At 38.8% G+C, this 11,535-nt stretch overlaps 1 protein-coding gene across 1 annotated transcript in view; it reads right to left on the bottom strand.

Moving 5' to 3' along the window:
- Positions 1 to 3,994: 3,994 nt before the first annotated feature.
- Positions 3,995 to 11,535, bottom strand: part of LOC149068255 (uncharacterized) — a 49,540-nt gene continuing 41,999 nt past the window's right edge. Inside the window, exon 3 of the mRNA XM_089251909.1 lies at positions 3,995 to 5,671. Coding sequence (XP_089108035.1) covers positions 4,671 to 5,671 — 1,001 coding nt within the window. The 3' untranslated portion in view covers positions 3,995 to 4,670. The remainder of the gene's footprint in view (positions 5,672 to 11,535) is intronic.

The raw sequence follows: 11,535 nt of genomic DNA, 5'->3' as shown, positions 1-11,535 counted from the left end.
AATGAATAGTCCCCTCCCCCCCCTTTTTTTTTGATGGGTGCTAGGTATTTCGATTCCCTCCCCCTGACCTTCAAGTTATCTATTTCTGCCTGTTTCAGCTTCCAAAAATGCTTAATTAAAGCTGTGGAATTTTTTCGATGCACTTTACGGGGCCCATAACTCATATTAAAAACATCCTAAACTATATGAATTTATGCAAATAAATATCAAAAGACAATACGGAGACATTAATTTTCATGCTTGAGAAGATATAAATAAAAAGTTGAAATCAATGTTATTGCATGGATATCCAACTCAAAAGTAGATCCGGCTAATTACTTCATACTTAATTTTCTGGGCTTCGTATCTCCAAGCGAATTCAATATTTCAAAAATCGAGAATTCAATTTAATTTTTAAAATTATTGATGTGGCAGGAAGCCCCCCCCCCCCACTAAATTTCCGTATTTATGCAGTTAAATCGGCAATTTTAATACTGATTTCTATGAGGATCACCCTTTTCCTGACCATCAAACGATGATGGTGATGATTATAACGTCTATTCAAAAAGTATCATTACTGAGAGTATTGAAAATGTGGCAAACCATTATAAAGGCATAAACTATTATACATAACTGGCAGCATTAAAGAAGTGACAAACCAGTGTAAAGGCATATGCGTATCTGAAACGCATTCCTAGGGAACCACGGTAACCAAAGTAAACGTTCGGAAAGTGATTGTTGAGGCCCAGAAACCATTGTTGCCCGACAGTTTTTGCCCATTTGGGGCATTTGCCCTGGTCTGACGAAATTTTAAAGTAGCCTATCGTTCAAGTCGGGTCTCATTTGGTATATATGCAAAATTTGGTGACGATCTATCTAAAATTGTAGATTTGTATAGAGAACATACACACACACAGAAAATAAATTTTATATATATAGATATTAAAAATAGCTTTCAATATCATTTATAGAGAGCAAATATTGTTTGAGACGTTTTTGTAATACAAATATTGAAGTGCAGTCAAGAATATCAGATGGCAGATTGTTGTAAAATTTCGGAACAAGAAACGTAAAGTGATTTCTCTTTACTGTTTTATGAATAAGTGGTATAGATAATGTATTGCTAAAACTCGATGTTCTTGAAGTATTGAAAGGTAAATCGAGTTGATTTTTATGTAGAAGAATTATCGATCTGTGAAAATATAGATAACGAAGGGGTAGTATATTTAGGTTTAGAAAAAGTTCGTGTGAAGGAGTGGAATAATCGTTAGTAAGTGCTCTAATTATTTTTTTTTTGCATTTGAATAATGGGGCGTAAAGTGCTTATGTAATCGCTTCCCCATACAGTCAGGCCATATAATATAAAATAATCATCTCTCATATTTGTTGCGTTAAACGTGGCATTCATTTTAATCCATTGCAATTCGCAGTAGTGCTTCTTTTCTTGCCATTCGTAGGATGACGATACGTCCCGTATTTCCTGCGACAGTCCCGGTTCTTCCCGTTCCGACTTTTTTTTGCTAAAATGTCCCGGTTTTTCCTGTATTTTGAACGAAGTTTACTTGAATTCGTTATTTTCATCAGAAATGTTTTCTGAATGGTAAATGTATTGGCAACACTTCGATCCTACTACCACACCAGTTCGAAGTTCCAGAAATTGTTTTAGTTCTGTTTCCGAGTTTCTACTTATTATGCTGTGTGAGGGTGGTCCTATTTAGCTCTCTATTTGAATTTGCCTTCATCAAAACATCGGGAAAGGATTTTTAGATGCAATAACCCTATTTGAGTTCCGGTAATGTTATAACTGTGTGCAAAAATGTCAAAGAAAAGGATATGCAGCCGGTCAATGATGCACTCCAAAAAGAATTTAATTTCATCCATTTGGATGGTATTCAGAACGATTTGTCCTGAGTAATGTGTACACACTGTGGTGCTCATTTTTCTGTTGCCCATGGAGGAAGAAATGACATCAATCAACATGTGTCGACACAGCGGCATAAGAATGCCGAAAAGGCTATTGCTTCTGCTAAAACCATTAACTCTTTCGTAGTTAGACGAGACGATAACATCATGAAAGAAAAAATAGCAGCGAGTGAAGCTCTTATAGCTTTTTATACTGTTCCCCATGGACAAAGTTTCCGGTGAAATGATTGTCTATCTAATTTAATTAGAAAATTGTATGAGACCAAATTTTCTTCCCCCCGTACAAAATCGGAAGCCATAATTGTGGATGTTTTATCACCATACATACTAGACGAAGTGAAGCAGGACTTGAATGAAACGAAAAGTATTGCAGTTAGTATAGATGCATCGAACAGGCAGAACATGTAACTTTATCCTATCATTGTGAGGTATTTCCTACCTACTCAGGGTGTTCAAATCAAAATAATGGACTTTCCTCCTTACCTGGTGAAACATCTGACTTGCAGAGTGCTATGTTAAAAGAGTTCACTGATAAATTTGGCTGGGAAAACAAAATTGTTGCTTTGTGTGCACATAACTGCAACACCAACTTTGGCGGATGCAGAAGACAAGGGAAGAATAATGTTTGGCGGAATTTCGAAGAAATATTGAAGCGGCAAATCATTGGCATTGGTTGTGGTGCACATATTGCTTCCAGAGTGCTATTGACTGTCTATCTGTAGTTGAATACCTCGCTGTCAAAATATATAACTATTTTCATGTGTATACGCGTACAGTCAGAGTAGAAGAGCTGAAAAATTTTTGTGAGTTTGTAGGAAACCACTACACTAAATTATTAGAACATGGACACACAAGATTCTTGTCCCTGGGACCATCAATAGAGAAAATATTGAAAATGTTTGATGGGCTTCGTTCATATTTTCTATTTCAAGAGAAATTTCCCGTTTTGTTGCGAAAATTGTTTGAAGTTGTGGTTGACTTTCGTAAAAGATCAAATTGTAACATTCCAAACATGCATAAATTGCATTGAAATAGAAAACATTTCAGCTACAGAAGTGGCGTTACAAATTGAAGAGCTCGTCTGCAACTTAGAGCTAAGAAAAAATGAATAATTTGTAACAAGTGATGTAAAAGCAAACGGCTGAAAATATTAGTAAACGCTGGAGAAATTAATGAAGAATATTTCTTCGAAATTGTTAGAGATTTCTATCAAACAAGTGTGGAATACATCAGAAAATGGGAAGAGAGTTTTGGCAATTCTGAGAAGTTCAAGTGGGTGCTATTAAACTAGGTACCTGAATGGAAAGATATACAGGACAGTCTGGATGAGGAATTCTTATCGCGCACTGAAACATTGATCAATGGAATGTTATAAGATGTATAATTGTGAGGGAACTAAATGCATGGAATGAAAAAACATTTCCGTACCTGATAGATGAGTACAATTTTTTTCTGAATTGAAAACAAAAATATTTATTATGACTTCAATAACATTACTGAATTTATTCTTTGTCTTCCTGGGAGTACAGCTCCTGTGGAGCGAGTATTTTCACTTATGAATAATTTGTGGTCAAAGGAGAAATCTAGATTCAGTGTGGATACAATGCGGGTTCTGCTTATTGTTAGGCAAAACTGTAACATGGAATGCGAGAAATTTTATGATAAGGTGTTGAAAGATAAAAGTTTGCTTTTACGGGTAGCTTCATCAGATAAATATCCATGGTATAACAATGCAGAGGCTCCCTTATTCTAATTTTTGCAAAAATTTACAATGTTTCAGTTTATTTGTCTTGTTTCTTTTTACAATTTTATATTTATTCGGACACAGCATATTTATTTGGAAGTTGTGAACGTATAATAAAATATTTATTACCATTTTTGTCTTTGTTGTTGCATTGAACTTGGATAAAAGGTGAGTTGAAAAATTTTTGAAATATTCAGTGAGACAATAATTCGCAATATAAACAATACCATACCGAATATTATGCTTATTGACTTTTTTTTAATCAGAAAATGTGTTGCTTTTCAGATTTTACACGTAGCTGTGAACGAAAATTCATATAGCAGATTTTTTTATTTTTTAACATAGGATAGTAACTGATTTTTTTTAAACAAAACAAGGATACTCCCTATGAATTTCACAGTATATTTTTTATTATATATATAGCACAAAGTAATTTTAAATATGTGAAAATGTTCTGCTAGCAGTCTTTTTTCCTGCACTTCAGGGAGAAAAGTTGAGTGAAAGATCGGAAAAATACATTTGAATCGAGATTAATGAGAAACAAAATATTCTGAATTCTCCGAATCGCACAAAATAACTCATTCTGAAAGTCTTTCAAACTTGCGGGAATTAAAAACCGCTGTTCCTGGTATTTTAGAAAATGTCATATAATTGGTGATTTAGCCGTGTTTTGGCAGCAGTTTGTCGACAATTGGCGCTATCCCGTATTGGCGAACCGAATGTCCCGTATTTTCCCCGAGGAAATATGGTCACCCTAGCCATTCGAGATTTTTCGGTAATTTGAGAAATTTTTAAAAACAGTCAGTATATTTTTAAAAACTTCAGTATTACGTCTTCAATCAGTCGAAAGCATCTTCACGATTGAAAATTCTGAACTACGTAACTGACGCGAGGTTCTTAATTACTCGCAAGTCTTTCCTATGAACGAAACGGCATATGCGCAGTTGATTACGAATAAAGGGTCTTAAAAATGCCTTTTTTACTGTGAATTACTGTGTTCTTTTCGTGCAGAAAAGAAACTTCTTCACGAGGACAAAGAATTCTCTTCAGAGTGAACCTTACTGTGCCTCTTCAAGTAAAGGGCAGTTGAATATTTTTCCCCGCAGACCTCACATTCGTACGTTTTCTCTCCATAATGAATTTTTGTGTGCGTTTTTAAACTAGAATTTTGAGAAAATCTCCTACCACAGACGTCGCACTCGTACGGTTTTTCTCCAGTGTGTATTCTTCTGTGCCTGCGTAATACAGCAGTACGTGAGAAACGTTCGTGACAAACCTCGCATTCGTATAGTTTCTCTCCAGTATGCATTATTTTGTGCTTGTTCAAATTAGTGCTGCGAGAGAAGAACTTACCGCAAGTTTCGCATTCGTACGGCTTTTCTTTTAAATGTACTATTCTTTTATGCATGTTTAAATAAGACCGATTGGAAAATCTTTTATCACACATGTCACAAGCGCACGGTTTCTTTCCTTCGTGTATTGCTGCTTTATGATTGTTCAACTCCGAGTTATACGGAAATTTCCTGCCGCAAATATCACACTCGTACGCATTGTTTTTGTTGTGGATCCAGTTATGAGCAGTGAGTTGAGCACGCTGTGGGAACCTTCTTTTGCAAACATCACACTCGAACGGCTTCTCCCCGGTGTGGGTCGCGGTATGCGCAAACAAGTGAACACGTTGCGAAAATCTTCTGTTGCAGAGGGCACACTCGAACGGCTTTTCTCCAGTGTGGGTTCGGTAATGAGACTTCAAACCTGCAGCCCGGATGAATCTCTTGCTGCAAACATCGCATTGATGTGGCTTTTCACCTTTGTGGAGTTTCATGTGACCAGCTAAAATGCTTTTTGTCCGGAACACCTTTTGGCAAATCTCACACTTAATTTCGTTTACTGCGGTGTCGGCCTGATTATCAAGAACGGTGTCGACCTGATTATCAAGAACCAGGAGGAGGAGCAGTTGGCTCGGTTTTTGGCAGTGCATGCCTGCTTGCGAAACCTCTCCTGATTGAGACATCCCGCACACAAATCAAATGAAGCTCTATGGAACTGTTTTGTGTGATCGTCACATTCGAACGACTCACAATTATAATCTACTAATGATTTAACTCTTATGACAGAGAGCTTTTGAATTGCCTTATATATATATAGTTGGTTATAACAACGAACACCGTTATCTTCTCTTAAGTCGACGAGCGTTAATTCATCCGTGTGTATCGAAAGCGAATGCAGTTTTTATGTAGATATTTATAAAAAGCGGTATAAAGACGAAGGTTTTGATGGAGCGCAGAAAAGGAAAGCAGTCAAATGTTCACGACTTTGAACATCGCTGTGTTGTTCTCTCAGCGCCAACTCTTCAGATGTTTCTGTAGGCGTATTTCCATGGAGTTTCCTGCAGAATAAATAAAAAGCACTTTCATTATCACAGTCGGTTTTCAATATAAATTCTCTCGTGAATAAATCAGATTTTTAAGGAAACAGTTATTTTCCGGATATTTTTTGCTGAGGTGAACTCTGAAAGAAAAGTCACTCTGTCTCCGCCGGGACTCGAACCAAGGCCCTCTTGCATACCGGGCAAGCATGCTACCATCTACACCACTGGAGACATGACCCTGCCTTCCTTATTTCACGCACTGTGGCGTGAGGCGCTGAAGTTAAGGCATTAGTAGCCCCTCTTAACTTCAGGAAATGGCCTCCGGGTGGGACGGTTTAGAGCGAGATAGATGGCTTTTTTTCTCAGCCCGAGATATCAAGGAAACAGTTATTTTCCGGATATTTTTGCTGAGCAAAAAATGCCTCTACTTCAGCGCCTCACGCCACAGTGCGTGAAATAAGGAAGACAGGGTCATGTCTCCAGTGGTGTAGATGGTAGCATGCTTGTCCGGTATGCAAGAGGGCCTCGGTTCGAGTCCCGGCGGAGACATGGTGACTTTTCTTGCAGAGTTCATTCACCTCAGCAAAAATATCCGGAAAATAACTGTTTCCTTGATATCTCGGGCTGAGAAAAAAAGCCATCTATCTCACTCTAAATCAGATTGATAAAAAAATGTCTCATCGGTATTTTAGTTAATAATAGGGAAGTTCCAGAAACAGGATTCCTATAACAGTCGAATACCGTTATAGCGAAAATCTCGTTTTAACAAACACTTTTCTAATCCCCCCAGATAAGTTTACATAGGAACAATGCAAATACCTGGAATTCTTTTACAACGAAATTTCGCCATAACGAAGTGATTTCACCGGTCTCCCGGAGTTCGTTTTAACGGGATTCGACTGTATTACAAGGTAAAAAAGAAAATATTTTTTTCCAAGCCAAATTGAATAACTCAAGGATGTTTGTATGAATTGCTAATTTAAGTTTTAGCGACGCCGCAGAAAATTTTTAAAATGCTGCTGTCCATCCTGAGCTAATCATTTACGGCCAACTAAAGGACACGAGCAAGTCTTTGTTATGTCAACGAAGGTTGTTTTGTTACGATTTCACATCGTGCAAGTGAGGTCTATGCAAATGTTTTTGTCAAAAAACCAAGCATAAATAAAACTAGTTTATTCTAAACCAGAGTCTGTTTTAAGCTCAGGTGCTATTGCTTTCTTTCTCAAGAAGAAAAAAAAGTTCTCCCCCCACGAAATCAATTTACACGAAGCAAGAAACAATATACAGTCGACGCTCGTTATACGACGAGTTGTGAAATATATATATATATTTTCCTATTTCCATCGTGTTATTTTCTATACAATATAATGACCGATAAATATCATTCAATCCATTAACAATGGCTGAACTCAGCCCCATCCCCGCCAAATCATTTTTATTTTGGAAAAAAAAGGACAAAGTCCATCATTCTGTGTGGCGACCTTCACCTTTGATGATTAATGAAAAAACAGATATTTTGAAGATATAAAAGCGTTGAGTGACTTCTACGGAGAACCCGGTGATTAACTAGCACCATTACTGAAAGTGGGGGTGGGGGCTAATCATAGCAACAGTGTTGGAGTCCTCTCCCCCACTTATGATTGCTTTATTTACTTATATGTATTTGTATTTTATTTTTTCTATTCTGAAAATTATTAATTCAACATGGCTGTGTCAAATAAACGAAGCGTCATATCTTTGTTAAGCGCGGTTTTGAGATGTACAACTGGCTTATACCCGTCGCGCGTTGATGCGATCTCAGAAGAAAGGAAATTCAAGGAAATGAAGGAAAGGGAAAAAAGAAGAAAAAAACTGAGATCGCAGCAACGCGTGACGGTTATAAGCTAGTTTATAAGAAAATATAGATTAACATGATCACACGGAAAACACCACCATCACGCTTCGGCAACTCACAAGCGACACCTATACTGGCGGGAAAACATCGTGACCTCTTTCACTCGCCGCCACAAATGAACTGCAAGGTAATTAAGCGGTGAAGAAAACATTACACAGTAAAATACTCAACAATTCCCCCCTTAATGTAAAGTTTTCTTTCACATGTGCAGGATAAATTTCAAACAATTCTATATATATATATTCATATACACCCTCCTCCTAAAGATATAACAATCAATGCATCTTTTCGTGACATAATGAACACAATGGACATGAAATGCAACACAAAATTTTGAATCAAATAATATGCATTATGCAGAATAGAATCCCAGCAGCTTACAACAATTTTGATGCTCACTCTTACCAAGACCTTTGGTGAGCTTGTCACCTGGTATATCCAAAAAAGCTGAATATTTTACATCGATAACGCCATTTTCATTAATCAAGCGAACACAATGGTAATGTATGCTCGCTTCTAGCATGAAAAAAACGATTTTGCACAAGCTTCGCTGCTCATTGATTGTCACAAAACGCAGTCGCGGGTGTAGTTAATGAACTTGGAGACTGATCACGGATGAAATTCTTAAAATATACAGAATGTTTCGCAGCTTCGGATAACGCCATGTATTCCGCTTCAGTCGATGATAACGCGACATTTCGTTGTTATCGGGATTCCCAGGTCACGGCTCCTCCAGGGAGTGCGAACGCCCATCCAGAGTATGATCTTCTGTCATTGATGTCTGAAGCACAGTCGGCATCCACATAATTACTTTGCAGTTAATTACTTTCCCGAAAGCTTGAATGTGAAATCTTGATCCATAATGCCCTTGAGGTACCTCAGGATTCTCTTCGCTGCAACCCAATGACATTTTCCAGGGTTGTTGTTGAATTGGCTGAGAAAATTCAGAGCATGCATGATGTCAGGTCTAGTTGCCACAGACGGATACATCAGAAAACCCAGACTTCGGTATGCAACGTCTTTCATTTCCGGGACACATCTCTTTGGTCAGCTTGATTCCTCTCTCTCCGTCGGTGTGAATACAGGCCTATCGTCTTGAACTTCCCCAGGATATCCTCGGTGTCCTAGGTTCCCAGGCCAGAGTCCCACCAACTTATGGGGAGGGGGGGGGCATGATTATTATCTAAAAGTAGTGCTTTTTAATATTCTTACTTATATAATGTTCAAAAATCTCAACATGAACGATCAAGGTATTATTCCGCAAATATAGTACTGTTTCTACCAAACTGAGAAAACTGTTCCGATTGAAGCTAATAATCGCGTTTTAAAAGTGTATATATACATAAGTACTAAATGCAAAGTATTAATAATAAAAGCACTCAAATACGTCATGAATACGTCAAAAATTTATTGTTAATACTCCTGTCGCTATACACACGTCGCGAACAAATTGTTCTTTTTACGGTACATGCCAACGAGTACCATCGACAAGGATGAGGTCTTAGAATCGCTGCTGCTGTACCGTCGAGTCGTAACCACAGGCGACCGTCCGGTTCCTGTGAGATAGGGCCTCAGGTTCTAGTTGAAAGAATCTTCTTCGATGTAGTAGGTGCTCCAGATTGTCTCCTCGGAGTTATCCGCGAGCCAGGTACATAGGATGAAAGGAAATAAGAAAATATTGAGAAAAATCCACAACTCTTGAAATGCATTGATTCATTTAATTACTTCCTACATAAGACTATTCCTACTAATTGGTTTAATTGTTATATTTACATTAATAATGCATAATTAGAAAAAATTTATTAAAGTAATTATTATTTGCATGCATAGTTTGTTTTAGCTAATTAAATTACGTAGGCTTACAAATTTAAAGAGCTTTTTGCCTCTCCTCATTGAAATAACACATAATTAAGAAAGTTGAGAAAATTATTAAGGAAAATAATAATTAATATACATCCCCCCCCCCTTCCTAGAGAGGAGTCCACATTGAAATGCTCGAGTCACCTGATGGCTTCTGATATGCGTGATACACTAAAAGCTGTCAACTTGGTCTGTTTTGGGTGCAACCAGTCATAATAATGACCCTCCAGTGTCATCGTGCAACATGGGACCCCGCCAGGTTTACATTTACACCCGAGAACGACCATCAAATGGTAATAAAAAAGCCGTTCGGCAAAAACTTTGGCAATATCATTCACGGCTCAGCGAGAAAAAATGTGAATGTGCCTTCGGGCACTTCAGGCCGAGAAACACTGCTGAATAATCATGCCCCCCCCCCTCATTCACGAAAAAAAAAAATGTTTGGCTGACAGGGTTCCCACACGGAGCCCCGGAGAACGATTATTTTATCAATTACTTTCCTCAACGTATAAATCCATTACAGAGGGGGTCCGTGAAAAATCTGTCTTGGGGCCATGACCCATATTCTTTTGAATAACCAGCTTATATAACTTGTGGAGACAAAGCGGGGGAGGGGGGTCATGAGGGGTTTGTTGTTGTCGTAGTCCTGGGGAATACCAAATATCACAGCCAGCGGCCCGTGACCAAAGATCACGGTTTGTGGGCCCTGTTGCAAAATGTGCGGGACCATGTCTACAATATCATGCCACAATGGCAGGACTATCAGTGCTAAACAACTGATCATTTACCCTGAGATGCAACTAAACACTCTTTCAGCTGATCCAAGAATGCATTTTGCCAACATCCTGCCATGTAGATTTAAATACTTGGTTAAAAGTAGGATTCAGCGCCCGTGGCACCAAACCCGCATGAATATTGACTTGGTTCTGTGAAATCCCTGGGCCTGTTCTTCTGTCTTGTGTAGAATTTAAAGTTACGAAGTCCAAATGTAACTCAATGTAATCAAATTTTTATCGCGTTTGCGCGGTAGCCTAAAATTTACCTTCGTGCCTATTTCCGGCCCTGCTCTTTATTCCTGAACTCGAAACACAACCTATATTATAACCATTCCCTCTAGGGGGGGGGGGGTTTCTACTCCCCCCCCTAGATCATTCCATCGCCCCTCCCCCCCGGGACCATTCCACCATCCCAAGGGGGGATATATTGCCCACTTTGGGAAACACTGCTCTATATCTTTCGCGGGATACGTCTGTAACTTGGATAGACTTTGAATGGAACCGTAGGTGTCCAGCTTGGACAGGTTTTACCCTATCATGTTACAAGTGACATGCGTGTTGTGTGTTGGTGATGATGACTCTGGGTTTCGCGAACTACTCTGGGAAGTTTTACGTACTGTCGACGTTCACTCGACCTCGGCTTATAAAGTGCTTAAGACTTGTCCGGGTGTGACCATAGAGTGACGAATTAATGCCCTGCCAATTTCCATGGAACTACGCCAAGTAAGTGAGTCTGCAACTTGACCCTTTCGTCCGCTACTCCCCATAACATCCAGTACAGAAAACTCCGCGCAGGACAGAGATAACCACCAGGCGGTACCGCTTCAGCGATAGTCGAACCCATAATGGTGGCTACTTCGAGTTTTGCGGACTACTCCGAGAAGATTTACGCAATGAGCGACGTTCACTCGACCCCGGCTTATAAGGCTTAATATGACATTCCGGTGTGTCCGAGTGTAATGACGATCTACTGGGTGTAAATAGTAAA

The sequence above is a fragment of the Pholcus phalangioides genome, unplaced genomic scaffold (genome assembly GCF_987345545.1).
Source record: "Pholcus phalangioides strain wild (caught in Gottingen) unplaced genomic scaffold, Ppha-v1.0 ptg000027l_1, whole genome shotgun sequence".
Lineage (NCBI taxonomy): Eukaryota > Metazoa > Arthropoda > Arachnida > Araneae > Pholcidae > Pholcus > Pholcus phalangioides.
Note: the sequence above shows the minus strand (reverse complement) of the source record. Positions and strands in the feature narration are given on the sequence as shown.